Raw genomic sequence first — 17,673 nt, forward strand, 5'->3', positions numbered from 1 at the left:
GAGTATTTTAGTGGAACGTCCATGCACACGTCTTAAACAGACTAGCATGAGTGATTATGACTCTGTACTTGTAATGAAAATACTTGTACACGAAGAGGAGTCGAAACTGGTCTTGATTGCTTTATCTTGACATTTAGTTGCATGAGAAACTAGCAGGACGCTAGTTACTTTTAATGTCATCACGTGCCAGTCAAAAAATGGAAGACAAGTTCGACTGGATGTGATTCCCCACAAAATCTACTATGAATATGAAAAAAATACGACCTATTTATCGCCATTACAGGTTCCCGTTGGTGGGGTGGGAATTATTGGACATAATTTGGAACAGAGAGCAGAATCCAGCGTGGTCTGACCCACCGGGGGACATTGCCATGTTAGTGGCGAACACTTGTTTTCATGTGTCCCTGTAGTAGTCTTCTGTGATTGCTATCAAAATACGACACATATTTCTATGTCTAGAATTTCATTTCATTTCTGTTGTATCAAGGCAACCCATGAAGATCCAGGTTCGAACTGATCTGCAGTAACCAATGCTTGTTGTAAGTGATGACTATTGGAATCAGGTGGTCACTAGTGATGACACTAGTGGTGTGGCAATTCATTGATACACATTGATAATGCAGAGGATCGGTGCAAAGTTTTACGTTGCCCTGTGTCCTGATGCAATACTTCAAAGGGGCCCCGATACATTGATGTTTAATATTCCTGAATTGCGACACACTTTTGGTAGATGATTAAAATATAAGCTTACTATTTTTCACTTCACAAAAAAGTATTCTTGGAATGTCCTTCATAAAGAACTGTTTCGCACATAGCGCTTGCATGTTATCAACACTGTTATCACTAAGTCTGTGTATAAACTTAATTGTCTTGTTTCCGAATGAACATTGAACAATGCTAGCAGAAGTTGACGAAACACTTTAGAATTTGTTTGGTTTTGATCTTAAGGTGTTTTATAGCCGGTGTTAGAATTAAGGATTTTAGTATCATGATACATATCGTAGTGCCAGCCTTGTGTCGGGGTTTGTATCGTGCAGTGCACAATACTTTGGCAATATATCGTTGTAACTAAAAGTTTGGTATCGTGATGTGTCGTGTTGTAGGTTGTATACTAGTTTGTCACACAGACCCTGAAGCAAATATATCCAAGAAAGCCCATTCAAGTCTAGAAAATGTGGCAAGTCTAAATGTCATTAGCTTCTGTAAATTAAGAAAATCTCAGGACTAGTTGTATACCAATACCAGCTGTAGTTGACACATGTCAGTTACATAGATTGATGCTCATGTCTGGTCCAGAATCGATTATTTACAGACCACCACCAGATAGCTGGAATATTGTTGAGTGTGGCGTAAAACTTAACTCACTCGCTCTCTCTCTCGAGCTTCACTCACTCATTTTGTTGTAGGCTTGCCACAGTGTTACACAGTTGGTGGAAGTGTTGGATGATGAGGAAAAAAAGCCTCGGGTAAGAAACTGTATATGTTTATAATGAACAAGGGACCTTATTGATTTTCTGGTATTGTCTGACATCTTTAAATACCTGTAGTATTACTGACTGGTGTAAAACATTATGGAAGCTAGATACTACATAATTGTTTTTACCTGATTTTTCTATTTGATCATTCACAATTTGACAATGTTGAAGGCAGTCATTTTGTGGTAATCTAATTAAGTGAAATCCTCGAAGATTGGTCACAATGACTAAATGACCACGCAGATTATTATGTTTTCTCATAAGCAAACACAAACAGTTTTTGAAACACTTGTTTTCATTAACAATATTTACCTCAAGGTTGGTTGGACAGTTACATTTCATAAGCACTACAAGCTCGTTCGAATTCATGATAGGAAATTTATGTTCCTAACATACTAGTTTTCCTTTAAAGATGTGACATGTGCAAGTGCAATTTGAAAAAAAGACAAAATAAAAACTTTTTTTTTTTTTCTTCTTTATTTTTTGTGTATTAACAAGCATAACCATTAAAATTTGATAAATTATGCCAACTACATGTAATTATTTTCAATGATTGATCGGTTGCAATTAACCGGTTATCAATTATTAAAATTTCACCAGTTCCCAACACTAGTATCATTATTGTTTCAGATTATCTATTGCCATGATCAATTACCGAGGTCTTATGTCTAAGTGTTAACTTATAAGTATAGATCCATCAAAGGAAGTCTTCATGAGCTTGTAAAGTAGTTGATATCTGTAATTTGTATAGTACTATTGTTACATTTTACTTTCAGTTGTTTGACTTCCTCACGTATGAGCTTCAGCCCATGGACAAAGTCATCGTGTTTGTGGGGAAGAAGGTCTTGTGAGTACCAGCAGCTAAAATCACTTCTTGTATTTGTCACAAAGTCATTGTGTTTGTGGGGAAGGTCTTTTGAGTATGTTTGTGGGGAAGAAGGTCTTGTGAGTACCAGCAGCTAAAATCACTACTTGTTTTTGTCACAAAGTCATCGTGTTTGTTGGGAAGAAGGTCTTGTGAGTACCAGTAGCTAAAATCACTGCTTGTTTTTGTCACAAAGTCTTTGTGTTTGTGGGGAAGAAAGTCTTGCGAGTACCAGTAGCAAAAGTCAAGGTTTGTGTTGTCAAAAGTGGTTGAAGTGACAGGTTGTCATAGTAACAACTGTTGTCACTTGATGTTACTCTATTTGTAACATACACCCTTATGCCTTCACTATTGTGTCAGACAGATCTTGGTTTGGGAGTATTTGCATTAACACAAGAGAACAGGTCACCATTGGGAAGGGCAGTGAAAATGCCCACCGTAGCTCTTCAATGAAATTCTCCATGTTTTATGTAGAAATTTTAAGATTATTGGGTAGGTTGTAATAATCTTTAATCATACATTATTCTTAAATTAAATGTACATGTGGTGTCGGGAAGCATTTGTTCAAGGTAACATGGTGTCATTATTGATGTTGTGACATGATCTTTTGACCTACATGCCATGGTATTTCCAGAGCTGATGACCTGTCCAGTGACTTGGCCATGGAGGGAGTGGAGTGTCAGTGTATCCATGGAGACAGGTGAGTAATGTGGTTGATATGAATATATCAGAAGCTAGCACTAATTCTTCCTTGACAACCTGATATGTTAAAGACATTTTGTGACGTTTTGTGCAAGATACTGTTGGGACACCAGAGTTTATGTCTCTGACCCCCTAAAGGTCTCAGATACCTGAGATATGGTGGGGAAGGGAGAAGTACTGATCTGTAAAGAAGCAGCAAAGAGATCTATAGAATGCCAGAATCCACTAGTCATTACCTTGACACATGTATGATCATCACTGGGATTGCAGCTCCATGCCTGTGTTTCACCAGTGGTACAAATTTCAAGTCTGAACCAGACAATCTAGTGATTCATATCATACATCAACCTATGCAGTTAGGGAGCCTGACCACCCGATCTCATTAGCTGCCCCTTACAACAAACATGGGTTGCTAGAGACCAATTCACACCCTGGTCTTCAGTGGTCACAAAAAGGCTAAAGGGGACTGATGAGGAAATTGCTTTTGATATCAGTCATTGTCTCATGTAACTGGACTTAATTACATTAAGACCTCAGAGGTAATGACTGAATACTGCTTAGTACATTAAGCATATTAACTATCTATTTCTTCACGTTGTGTAAATGTGAAGACAGGTAGATATTTCTTCACCAGGGAGCAGTGTGACCGTGAAGCTGCACTGAGTGACTTCAAGTCTGGAGCCGTCCGCATTCTCATTGCTACTGATGTCGCTTCAAGGGGCCTTGATGTCAAAGACATCACGTATGTTGCTTACATCTGATATCTATGATTTAAAACCATGTGGAGGGTTGGGTATGAAAGGTGTTCTCAAAGAAAGGTCAGAAGCCAGAGTAGATGATGCCTTCACATACTTTACTTCTTGTTTATCTGACATTGTTGATACAGGCTTTTGATAGCTTTAAGTGCTAGTATTCCTTGTGAAAAGCCTTTAAAATCATCCATATTGTTTTAAAAGCCTTGAATTTGTACACACTTACAGGTTTTGAGAAAAAATGACTTTGCCAAGGCTCTTGAGAAACTGACATGAGGGAGTCCTATCTCAGTTGATGCAGTATTCTTTGCAGAGTTGTCTCTCTAGTGCATACCGGCAGTCTATGTTCATGGTTTTGAATCAGATTCACTGATTGTTTCAGTAAGGCAGTTTGATGATAGGCTGTCACCCATATGTGTTTGTGTTGATACATGTTTGGGTCATCACTATTTTAATTTGGGACCAACCATCTTTTTCAGACATGTATTGAATTATGACTTCCCGAGGAACATTGAAGAATATGTACATAGAATCGGCAGAACGGGCAGAGCAGGGTAGGTAACTTGTAAAGGGATGTTTAAAAAATTAAATTTCTTATCTTTACATTAATGGAGGTTTAACATTCTGCAGACTGCATGAATAGTCAATGTACACAAAGTATGTGCATCAGGGTGTTTTTCAACACTGGAATATTTTAAAGTCAGTTGGTATAAATGAATGTGTCGACAATATTAACCTCCCAGACTGTCTCATAAGTTATTCACACCAAGAACTGAAGACAGAGATACTAAATTAGCGACATCTTTCTGCACAACACATTTTTGATTGAAAATGGGACTGTTCAGACTTATGCAGCCTGACTGTATATTGATCATCATCTTAAAGCAAAACTCTTCTGGCACACATGCACCTACGAGTTACTTCCCTTGTACATCACACTTAACATGTGTTTCTATAGGCACTTAAGACTAGGTATGAAACTTTAGTAGAAGCGCAATATTTGGCCTTCGGTTGGGTATACTGTAATGGATTAAAAAAATGGTATTTTCGGTTTTAGTACTGTTGTTTTAAAAACCTTTTTGTACCTTTTCTAAAATGATTAGAAATTGAATCATTTTGCCCTAGTCTATGCATTCCTAGGTGAACACCATTTTGACGGAAGTAAGTTTGGAATTGCCTTGAATGTGGTCTGCTGAGATCTACAAGTCGGCGAGACATCAGTACCTGGGTTCCTTTTTCAGTTATTGCAAATAAAAATATTTGTCTAATCTTATTATACTTTTTGTAGCTGTGTACATTATGTAAGCATATCATTTGCATTAAAGACAAGTTGTTATATGTTGTAGGTATGAAATTCCCACTGGGTTATCCTGATACGACTGGTAGAATACGTCAGACTTTACAATCTATGCAAAAAATTATATCATGCATAAATAAACTAATTTCTTTGGTTTCTAACAACCACATACGTTTTATGAATAAGTATCAAATAGATCATGAACACTGGATATACTGCGAAATTGTTATTTCGAGAAGTAAATTTTGTCACGTGACATGGCAAAACTTATCTCTCGTATGTTCTCAGTAAATCTACCTTAGAATCTCGAAAATTAGTATTGCAGATATTCAAAATCAACACATGTCGCTGATTTCATACTTTGTATTGAATTAATGTTTAACAGATAATCTCATTAGAATTAAGCTCGAAAGACTTCTAAGTTTTATGCAAATGTAATAACAATTCGATATACTGAATAATCAGTGTCATTTTTTAATAAAGTCAGTTAAAAACTGGATTCATTCATACTAATACAACAAAACTATCTACATGATACACATCATATTGCACCTCGATGACTTGACCTGGAAGTAGGTGTTATTTATAGACGTGATCATTCGGCAAGACTGTCGTCAACCTTTGTGATCTCACAGGAGATCTGGAATGTATGCTATTACGAACAATGCCCGAAGGATGACTTGCCAACTGCTATTCAGTTCTTATGTATTGTGTTAATTTATCTAACTTATTTAACATAAATTTATTTATTTATTTATCTTGTACCACAATACGTACTGTACCATGGTGAAAGTGTACCGTTTCAACCCTACTTAAGACTTGATTGGCCCATAGAAAGGCCCTAAGAGGCTATCAATTTGATGGCTGATAATCTGTACCAACACTGTTTTACATCGTACTGTATTCTTTGTCCAGGAACACGGGTACGTCAATTACATTCGTCACCAGGGGAGATTGGCGACAGGCACAGAAACTCATCGACATCATGGCAGAAGCTGACCAGGTGAGATGACAAGGCAATGTATTTTTTTATTCAGGACAGTTATTTTGGAAACAATTTCTTACCATCAGAAAATGTCATATGCTTCTATTTTCACAGTAGATCAAGAAATGAATAAATAAAGGGTACATAAACATGCATGGTGGAGCCCATCATCCAAACTGCTTTAATTAGGTTCTTTAGTCCTATTTGGCATAAAGAGTCAGTGTAGAATCAACTGTATTGCTTAATCATTAATTCATTGACAAAAGTCTCTATGTGTTTTATTGTACTGTTACTGTATTTTTTCATTTGCAAACACATAATGGCAACAACTTGAACTAATGTAGCCCAAAAGTAATAATGGACATTTGTTTTTTAGATAAAAACCCACTTTAAAAAACAATAATAATAATAATTCCCCCAATCCCAGTCAACATTTGATGGCGACGTCTCCCTCTCCAAGTAACAGCTGGTTGTTCATTTGTTGTTTTGTGCCACACTCAGAAACACTGCAGATATATATGATGGATTTCTGTAAATAATTGAGTCTGGGCCAGACAATCCAGTGACATGATTAGCATCAGTGTAGGCAAGTAGGATATAATGAGACACATCAACTGTGATGGCAAGTCTGAAAACCCAAAATCATCACCTGCGCATCTTACAACAAGCAACTGTAGCTGTACTGAAGGCCGATTCTCACCAAAATCTTTGTAGGTCCAAAGTATTGTACATACCATGATACATGTATTACTCACATTCTCTTTAAATCTGTGTAAGAACAAACTCCCTCACTTGCTCATTCCAGGAAATCCCTGACAACCTGATAAAAATGGCAGAACGATATCAGGCACATCGAGAGCGCATGGCTCAGGAAGGTGAAGGATTCGGTGGCAGGGGAGGACGGGGTGGACGTGGACGAGGAGGTGGCTTTGGTGGGGGTAGAAGAGGAGGGGGAGACGATGATGGCTTCTTCAGTGGAGGGTTTGGGAGGGGGGCTTTCCGTGGAGGGGGTGGAAGGGGTCGTCGTGACAAGGAATACGACATCCATATTGGCTGGTGATGCTGGATGATTATGTAGTTGATGGAGGGGACTACATGTGTTGAATACATTTTCAACAGTGTGTTTCAGACTATCAGTCAAATCTCATTTCAGGCAAGAATACAGGTCGGTCATATTTCATGGCTTTTTCATACAGAATATTACAAAAGCAAGTGCCAAAGCTTTTGTCACTTACGTATTTTCATCACAACGGACATGTTTATTTAATAGTATTCATTGATAGACAATGGACCACTTACTTTTTCATGGACAAGAAAGGAACGTTGATATATTTTGATAAGAAGATCTGAGTTAATTTTGTGAAGAACGAATGTTGAAGTTTTGTGTTCTTGAACTGAGAAGTATGGACAATCTGGTGTAAATTGCTGTCAATATGAATAGGAGCTGACCAAAGCAAATGATTGTCTGTTTTTCCTTACTTCCCACCGATTGTAACATTAGTGTATGTGAGATGATCCCAGAGTTGTATCCATCTGTTTTTCATTTACAGAACAGAAGTAATAAACTGATGAATACTTGAGAAAAACCAGATTTATAGATGTCAACTTCTTTATTGTGGAAAACACATCGTTTCGAAGTGAATGCTTGCTCCTTTAGGTACGTTGTGTTTTCCACAATAAAGAGGTTGACATCCATAAATCTGTCTTTTCTCATACTTTCCACTTATAAATGCCCTTCAGAGATTTGATGAATATTTGGTTTTGAAACTTGCTGTACAGGTCAACCTTGTGATGATGTGTGATTTCATTTTCATCCCCCCGGCATGAAATGCAGGGGATATAGTCGACGCCTCGTCTTTTCATGCCGGGGATATAGTCGACGCCTTGTCCGTCCGTCCGTAATCATTTCGTTTCCGGAGCATAACTCAGAAACCGTTTAATATTTTTAGACAAACGTGACAAATATAATAATCCCAACCTATAGTTGTGCCTTTTGCTGTGTACGGAGTTTTGGCATTTTTATTTTTTTTGTTTTTCCATGGAACATTTTGGTGTTAGCCTAATGGTGGGATGGGCTTCGTTTCTGGATCAGAACTCAAAAACCGTTCAATATTTTTCAGCAAAACTTGGTAGATATATCAATCAGAACCTAAAGTGCTGCCTTTTGCTGTTTACAGGTTTTTGTGACTTATTATTTTCTCGGTTTCCATGCAAAATATTTTGGACTTTGTCTCAAAACGGAGGGATGGGCTTCATTTCCGGAGCAGAACTCAAGAACCGTTCAATATTTTCCTGCAAAACTTGTTACATACATCAGTCAGAATCTAAAGTGGTGCCTTTTGGTACTTACAGGTTTTTGTGATATATTATTTTCTCGGTTTCGATGGAAACATTTCGGACATAGTCTCTAAATGGAGGGATGGGCTTCGTTTCCGGTGCAGATCTCAAAATCTGTTCTTTATTTTTCTGCAAAACTTAATAGATATCCCAATCAGATGCTTCAATGATGCCTTTTGCTATTTACAGGTTTTTATAGTTTCTCAGTTTTCATGGAAACGATTCGGACTTTGGAGGGATGGGTTTTGTTTCCTGAGCACAACTCCAAAATTATTCAATACCTTACAGTAGAACTTGGCAGATATTTGAGGCAGACCACAAAGTTGTGTCTTTTGTTATTTAGAATGTTTTGGCATTTTTATTTTTCCTGGTTTGCGTGGAAACAATTCTGACTTAGTCTCAAAATGGAGGGATAGACTTCGTTTCCAGACCACAACTTGAAAACCATTCAATATCTTTCAACAGATCTTGGCAGATATATGAGACAGATCTTGAAGTGGTGCCTTTTGCTGTTTACAGATATATGGCATTTATAATATTCATGACTTCCACGGAAATGATTCACACTTCATCTAAGAAAACATCAAGTAACTGTCAGATGATTTGTCCTTCCAAAGATGTGGGGGCCGGGGGGATATGTCATCTTCTGATGACTCTTGTTCAAAATATTTTTTACTTATTTATTCATTTGTATATTTTTTTCAATTAATTTGTTTCCATGATGACGAGTTGGATCGCAATATAGAAAATGAATTTCTAGAGCATACCTCCATAACAGTTAAATATGTGACACTTGTATTGCAGCCTAGTCTGTTGGTTAACTGGTGCTTTTTAGTCATTTCAGAGACTGAAACATGTGGAGGATTATTTCCTTCCTCACTGTCGTGGGACTTTGGGTAGCCTAGTTGTAAATGTGTTTGCTGGTCACACTGAAGACCCAGGTTCAATTCCCAACATGGGTACCGCCTGTTTCTGGTGTCCCCTGCTGTGTTATTGTTGAAGGTTCTACCCTGATTTCAATCTGGTATGAAACAATAGTCACTTTACTCACTGAAGTGAAGGTATCCAATGGTAATGCATCAAAAGAAAGGTATATGTGGCGATATGTCACCTCTCAATGACTTGTTTATTATCGTTTTTATGTAACTACTACCACACAGTCATGAAGTTTCATAATTTCCAACAAGGGTGATCATTGCATTGTAGAGGGGTTGGGGTAGCCTGCTATTAATGGTATAAGCATCTGCCTGTCAATATTTCTGAAAGCAGCAACTCACACTCACTTCATTTCATTGCAGACTAATGTACTGTTTTACCCCTGTTACAGATTTTATGGAGGGTATTAAAATGTGCTCTGTCCCTCCATCCATACACATTTATCTTTTCCAGAGCAGAACTTTAAAGCCGTTGAATATTTCTTTACCAAACTAGGCACATAGATAGCTCTGCTGGTGTACTGGTGCCTTTTGGTAGTTTTGGAATTCAACATTGTATTTTTGACATTTCCATGGGAACAAGTTTGACTTGAACTGAAGTTGATGGAAGTCCTTTCTTCTGGAGCAGAACTCTAAAACCATTCATTATCCCTTATCTAAACTTGGCACATAGCTTAGTCTAGTCGAGTACTGGACAATGGAAGATTTGAAATAAGAACTTGGTGAAAAAACGTCAATAGTGCATGTTCAAAGAATTGACATCCGGTGATTATGCAGGCTAATTGAAACTGCACCATCTGGACGACTCAAAGTTTGTCAGGTCTGGATTTCTTTACAGACAGCGGCTGGGATATTGCTGAGTGCAATGCATCAGACCAACCTGTGTGAATAAAGCTATATCAGATGCTATGGCCTTGAGTGCAAACTAAGGCCTCAGCAGCAAGTTAGAATACGTGTTTGTAGCAACAAGAAACAAAGGGCAGGCCAGGTGGCATCTTCAGATAACAAAGATTAGTTTAGGTCATTTGAGTTTGTTATCTCGATTTAATCATATGTTGACAGTTAGAAAGGTCTGTTCTTGAGGTTAGTCATTATTTGTCATTTTTTATCCAAATGGCAAATTAAAGAATTAAATTTGGACATAATCTGTTGTTCTTTTTCTTAAATGTGTTTATTTTTGTGTTTTTTTCTGCTTATTGGCAGTGTAACAACATGATGTTATTCTCACACATTTGAGGTCTTGTTTAAGCCCTAGGAATCAGTGAGATCTAGTTGCTCCAACTGAAGTTCATGGGTACATGCATCCTTATGCAATATGAGCCCTAAACCTTAGAATTGCCCCTGTTATCGGTTTAGAACCTAGGGGTAGCCAGGTGGTTAAAGCAGTAGTTCGTCACGCTGAAGACGAAGGTTTGATTCCCCACATAAATAGACTATGTGAAGCCTATTTCTAGTGTCCCCGTCAAAATATTGCTGGAATATGTTTATTGCCACTTTATTTGAAAGATGTCTGTCATCTTGGCAGTCAACAAATCTTACCAGTTAGAGTAGGAACATCTAGGCATGTAGATATGTAGGTAATAATGTAAGTATCTGTACCAACGAACAGCACTGGTAGTCGATGCACAAACCATTGGAAATGTCCATATTTCATTTGTTGGTGTGAAGAGACATGTTACAAATTAAATACTCACTGGACTGATTTACAGCTGACAACACTTGATGCTTTTGAAATACTGACTAAAGTGGATTAAAACAAAATTGACATGAATAAATTGTGTTGTTCTTTTTTACAAGACAGTAAGAGCACATATCAAATATGTCCTCTGAATACAATGTACATGTAGGAACATTTTACCAGAATTTGTTTACAATCATACAAATTTTTTTAGTCTTTTTTGGGCTCATGGTCAGTGAATATACTTGTGACAATATCTCAGAAGCTGACTAGCGATTCTTGAAACGTTCATTGTCCATTATTAACACATTGGCTGCAAGTAAAGAATTCTTTAGGCTGGAGATCTGTAAACAGTTGAGTCTGGACCAGACAATCCGGTGATCAACAGCATGAGTATCGATCTGCGCAAATGGGAACCGATGACGTGTCCGCGAGTCCTACCACCCCATCCCGTTAGAAGGCTTCTTACGATAAGCACAGTCGCTTTTCAAACTACTAAGGACCGTTATTTGGTTTTTCTCTTGTTAAAAATGGACTGAAATGTACGTTTGTAGTCGACACGTTCCCATGTTTTCGTGATATTTTAAATTTTTCACGTCAGCGTTTGGGACAAAATCTTAATATAATACTTGCTTCCAAAACATTTCCTCGAGATCAGTCCAGCTTGAATAAATAGCATCTCTCGAGATCCACTTCCATCAAAGGTACCAGAACTACTGAAACAACCCCCCTCCGTGGTTTAGCGAATGGAGCGTTTGTCCACATAGCTGAAGAGTCGGCTGTGCCCTCTTGCGTCCATATGTCACGTGGTTTATTTTTGACGCGGCATTTTTCATGCTATGGGCGGTGGTCTGTAGAAGATCGAGCCTGCACCAGAAAGTCCAGTGATAACAGTTTGAGCATCCATCTACTCAATTGGGATACGGTGACACCCCGTGTGTCGCCTCTTACGGCAACCATGGGTTGCTGAGGAACTATTTTAACCCGGAACTTCACGTGTCATATGGGTGTGGTACGTTTAACATTAAACCCCATTTTGCCTCATCCCACGTTCTCAAAAAGTGTTTGCTTAACAGTTCTTTGTACTGTGTGTGTGTGGTAAGAAATGTATACAACGCTCCCGATATTTGACAAGAATAATATCTATTTTTCGGTTACTCAATGAATACTCTGTTTAACATACATTACATTAAAGCGTTGGTGATATGTATCAAAGTGTTTCAAAGAAATTTAGTAAGAATACAGGACACGTCACAATGACCAGACTCTTGCCAGAATGTAAACACAATTTCAGTGTCCCGGTATAAATACTCATGATTCGAACATCCCTTTAAATATCCCTAACACAGTTATGTCTAATTCACCGGCACATCAATCCGCAAATAACTGAATTGGAAAAGTAAAATAAAGGAAATGTTTCTGTATCGTTAATTGTGTACAGTGTATTGGGCCATGCTCCTGCATCAGCCAGGAACCTTCCTTGACGTTCGACAGTTACACGAGCGTGATGGAAGTAATGGTGCTGCCAGTGTCGAAGACGTTGGTCATCTGGGGTACACCGGTGTCTCCATCAAGGAGGGTCACAAACACGTGACTGAAAGAAAGAACGGGGTTTTTAAATCATTAATATTTAATTGATAGTGGGTTGTGGGTGACCCAATTATGCAGTCCCAGCAAGTCTCAACACCCCTGCCTGCTGAGCCACATTTAACGAGGAACAGAGCCTAGATTTTTCAAAGCTCTCTTAGCGCTAAGGTCAATCTAAGTAAACTCAGTCTTAGTGTATTTCGTTACACTCCACCACTGAATCTAAATTAATCGTAAGTTAATGTTAATGGATGGCACTTATGAGTACGCGCTAATAGAGGTCCGAAAATCTAGGCCCTGCTTTTTACGCTGTCGACCTGTGAAAATCCCAGGTAGGCTTGGCCTACAGCAACCCATGCTCACCATGCCTACAGCAACCCATGCTCACCATTAAAGGCGACTATGCTTGCCGTAAAGGCGACTAACGGGATCGGGTGGTCAGACTCGCTGACTCCGTTGGCACATGTCATCGGTTCCCAATTGCGCAGATTGATGCTCTTGTTGGTGATTACTGGATTGTTTGGTCCAGACACTATTATTTAACAGACCGCCGCCATATAGCTGGAATATTGCTCAGTGCGGCGTAAAACTAAACTCACTCATTTTCCGCTGCTTTTATCGTTATCCCAGTCATACAATGATGGATGTCACTAAGTTACACAGGTGTGATGCGATGAAAGCGTAGGAATATACAGGGGTGGCTTGATGAAGAAGAATATTCAGGTGTCACGAAGGAGTAAGAATATACAAGTGTTACGTAATGAATGAGTGAGAATACACAGGTGTGACGTTACGAAGGAGTAAGGATTTATAGATGTGATGAAGAAGTAAGGATATGCGGGAATGATGTGATGTAGGAGTAAGGATGTACACATATGACGTGATGTAGACGTAAGGCTATAAAGGTGCAACGTGATGAAGGAGTAAGGCTTTATAGATGTGATGAAGGAGAAAGGATATGCGGGAATGATGTGATGGAGTAAGGATTTATGGGTGTGATAAAGGAGAAAGGATATGTGGGAATGAGGTGATGGAGTGAAAGCGTAAGACTATACAGGTGGGACGCGATGAAGGAGTAGGAATACATAGGTGTGACGTTACGAAGAAGTAAGGATTTATGGGTGTGATGAAGGAATAAGGATATGCGGGAATGGTGTGATGGAGTAAGGATATACAGGAGTGACGTGATGAAGGAGTAAGGATATACATAAGTGACTTGGTGAAGGAGTAAGGATATACAGGAGTGACGTGATGAGGGAGTAAGGATTTATAGATGTGATGGAGAAAGGATATACAGGAGTGACGCGATGAAGGAGTAAGGATATACAGGAGTGACGCGATGAAGGAGTAAGGATATACAGGAGTGACGCGATGAAGGAGTAAGAATACACAGGTGTGACGTTACGAAGGAGTAAGGATTTATGGATGTGATGAAGGAGAAAGGATAAAGTCAGCATGCGACGGCTGACCCTGGTGGCCAACTGGGAAGTTAAAGTATGACAAACACTGTGACTATATTCAGCAATAACAATACTATGTGTCTGCCCGAATACCCTGTGTTAACTAGTGTGACCTATGCAAAGTCATATGTCCAGTTCCCCATTGTGTCCACCAGTTAGGATCTATATGTATCATCCCGGATGTTTAAAATGGTGGTCTTAGTTACCTTTAGGTGTGAAGCAGCGCTTGATGACCAGCTTGAACTCAAATTTGACTTACTTTTCGTCGTTTGCGGTGGTGTAGACAAAGACGTTGCTTACACCAGCGATCTGGGCATCTGGGACTGAAGAGCTTAAAGCGAGGTCGGAACAGCCGGATCCGCCATGTGATGCCGTACTGGATGTCTGATCTGCCGGGTTGTAGACAGCGAGCTCATCACTGTTGCTGAAGCAGTACACTGCTTTGTTGTCTGCAACACGTGAAGAATAGTGCAAGGTTCACTGCATGGTCAAAGGGTCAGTACAGTAAGGATATGGACCAATGAATGATTTTAGTCTGAATAGCAATCTATATTCCTCCATTCATCAAAGTATTAAAGGTTAAAAAAACTAGCATCACTTCAAGTGCCAAAATTATAATGCTGATGTTATTAAAATGTCAGTGAGCTGAAAATAGTCGCCGAAAGTCTGCAAAACGAATAAGGTCCAAAACAAAGCCGAGATATAGGTATTAAACACATCACTGACAGTAAGATTTCACACTGCAAAACAGAGATACTGGAGGGAAGAAACAATATTAGTTTGGAGGCACTGTGCATATTTTGCACGTTATGGCTACTGAGTGAGTGAGTGAGTGAGTGAGTGAGTGAGTTTAGTTTTACGCCGCTCTCAGCAATATTCCAGCTATATGGCGGCGGTCTGTAGATAATCGAGTCTGGACCATACAATCCAGTGATCAACAACATGAGCATCGATCTGCGAAATTGGGAACCGATGACATATGTCAACCAAGTCAGCGAGGCTGACCACCCGATCCCGTTAGTCGCCTCTTACGACAAGCACAGTCACCTTTTATGGCAAGCATGGGTTGCTGAAGGCCTATTCTACCCCGGGACCTTCACGGGTCTGTGGCTACTGAGAAAATAGTGGACAGTCTACATAAACTGCTTCTTGAACATCATTATTTTCTGTTAAGAAGAGACAGATGCCAACTCTATTGTGGATAACACAACGTTTCGGAGCGTACGCTTACTCCTTTATCAGGTGAACAGTAGAGAGTACCAAGAGGGGTGTATATACAGAGGCGCTACAAAGAAAACATGTTTAACAACGTTGGAGACTAAAAAATACATTACAGACATGAGGCCAGTAATGTACTAAAACTACATGGTAACCGGTTTGATGGAATACACGATAAAGAAGTTGACATTCATAAATCTGACTTCTCATGCTTTCCACGTCTAAATGTTCTTAAAGGTCAGTTTCTGTTAATTTCGCATGCTTTTACATCAGTACAAGTTGTATTGTACTAAGTCGTATGTATTGCGGTTCAGGATTTGTAATCGAAGTGTTTTATCGTGAGTTACGCAATAGCATACATTTACCAGCCAGTAATAACAATCGGAACTTACCCGTGGCGTCATATCCGATGCCGAAAGCATTATTGGCGTCGCTGATCTCGGTGTGTGTGGTAGCGCTGATGTCATATACGCTGACGCCCGCAGACGAGGTGTAGTATATTAACCTTCAATGGATTACAAGTAAAGTAAACGCTTTGTACCTTCATTGTAGTGTGTTTAGTTGTCTCGTGTTCCCTCTTGTCTTATTATGGCTGTCTTGCCCTTTTGTCTTAAAAAGATGCCGCTATTCGCGGTGAAAAACGGTGACTCGAGAGTTCCTATTCACCCCGATTATGGTTCCAGGTTTGTTAGCAAACACTTACACCTGCGTTTTGCCCAAATGCTATACGCCTGATACATGCATTGCTTCAGATGTTACACTGACATTCCATGACGTAGACGGAATACAGCAAGCATTTCATTCACACAATCACCAAACTGTGTTATCTTTCCTCTCCTAATATCTTTACACCACCGGATACCACAGCTCATTAAACCGGAGTCACCAACAATGTAATATAACCGCTATCGCCATTTTAATTTATCTGACTAACCTCAGTACAAAAACAAAAGTTGGTATAACCTTCACTCATTCACTCACCCATCCACCCACCCACTCACTCACTCACGTAATACCCAGTGGTCAACATTCACCAAGATGGGCACTCCCTAATTACCTATTGGCGGAATCAACGGACAGACGTCTGCCATGACCGAGGGAAGGGCCCATTTTCGTAACGACGGGAGAAGTTGTGATATTTTCGATCTGTTCGAAGTAGGTGGTTATTTCATCGGTGAGAAGCACGTACATCACGCCATTGTTGTCAAACGTCAGGTCAGCTGGGGCGTGTTGAGCTTTAACACACAGGGTCAAGGGCAAGCATTAGCTACATGCGTACCTGTACCGACAATACATCGATGTCTCTCTCCCCCTCCCAACGAGTGATAACACACATATCTATAAGTTACAGACGCCACATTGATGTCTCTGTCCCCGCCCATCTCCGCGCTAACACTCATAACTTACCAGTGTAGGTTCTTACAACTGCCTGGAAACTACCATCTACATCTCTGCGGACAATTGTAACGGAGTTATCATCATCATCCTCAACAGAATACAAGCTGTTGGACACGCGGTCGTAGGAGATAGCGAGAAGGGTTTTGTCGACATGGACTTCGAAGGCTGGTGAAGCACGGTAGATGTGCCCATTGGTGGCAACCACGACTGAAGGAGAAACACCAGCAGCGTTTGCACCAGCAGCGTTTGCACCAGCAATTTCGGGTGACGAAACATGGCTTGGTGTATTCGATATTGCCCCTGGAGGTAAAATAAAACATGGAAAATCATATTTTTTTTATTTTTATGTATATATCAGCTACGACAACGATGTGCGTGCGAGCGTGTATGCACTCAACCTCTCCTACTACAGCTTCTACTACTGATTATACAATTATTACTGTCTACAGCTTCTACTGGTGCACCGGATGGTCCCACTGGTAGAAGCACACGTTACATAACTGTTACCTGGCCAAACTATGAATAACAAACTAGAGAACAATATTCGAAACTCACTTTAAACGGTCATACTGAATCTCGGTTTTATCGAAAATATAGTGATACAACCCACCATGTCACTGTGCCAGTTGGGAGCGAATCACCTTTTCACCTGATTACCTTTCGCCGAAATATTCACAATGTGACTCTTTTAAACTGGACCTCATCTCGTATTTTACAAGATGGCGATGCATATAGAATCAAAGAAACTCTCTCTCTCTCTCTCTCTCTCTCTCTCTCTCTCTCTCTCTCTCTCTCTCTCTCTCTCTCTCTCTCTCTCTCTCTCTCTCTCTCTCTCTCTCTCTCTCTCTCTCTCTCTCTCTCTCTCTCTCTCTCTCTCTCTCTCTCTGGTCTACCAACGTCTCTTGACAACTCTGTGTCTAGGTTTGTTTATGGCGGTATAACGTACCTTCAGGGGTAATCTGTGGTCCGTCTGTCCAGAATTTT

General features: G+C 39.7%; 2 protein-coding genes across 2 annotated transcripts in view; one reads left to right on the forward strand and one right to left on the reverse strand.

The window, feature by feature from the left end:
- LOC137291443 (probable ATP-dependent RNA helicase DDX43) overlaps window positions 1-7,810 on the forward strand; it is a 32,054-nt gene extending 24,244 nt beyond the window's left edge. The window contains exons 19-25 of the mRNA XM_067822792.1: window positions 1,407-1,466; window positions 2,252-2,322; window positions 2,975-3,040; window positions 3,677-3,784; window positions 4,274-4,348; window positions 6,007-6,094; window positions 6,882-7,810. Coding sequence (XP_067678893.1) covers window positions 1,407-1,466; window positions 2,252-2,322; window positions 2,975-3,040; window positions 3,677-3,784; window positions 4,274-4,348; window positions 6,007-6,094; window positions 6,882-7,136 — 723 coding nt within the window. The 3' untranslated portion in view covers window positions 7,137-7,810. The remainder of the gene's footprint in view (window positions 1-1,406; window positions 1,467-2,251; window positions 2,323-2,974; window positions 3,041-3,676; window positions 3,785-4,273; window positions 4,349-6,006; window positions 6,095-6,881) is intronic.
- Window positions 7,811-10,822: 3,012 nt separating this feature from the next.
- Window positions 10,823-16,894, reverse strand: LOC137291445 (uncharacterized; the record flags this gene model as incomplete). The annotated part of the gene is made up of 5 exons (XM_067822794.1): window positions 10,823-12,620; window positions 14,333-14,522; window positions 15,684-15,796; window positions 16,349-16,526; window positions 16,699-16,894. Coding segments are annotated over 5 exons (777 nt in total), but the record flags the coding sequence as incomplete, so codon positions are not given.
- Between the last annotated feature and the right edge of the window lie 779 nt (window positions 16,895-17,673).

The sequence above is a fragment of the Haliotis asinina genome, chromosome 7 (assembly GCF_037392515.1).
Source record: "Haliotis asinina isolate JCU_RB_2024 chromosome 7, JCU_Hal_asi_v2, whole genome shotgun sequence".
In the NCBI taxonomy this organism is placed as follows: Eukaryota; Metazoa; Mollusca; class Gastropoda; order Lepetellida; family Haliotidae; genus Haliotis; species Haliotis asinina.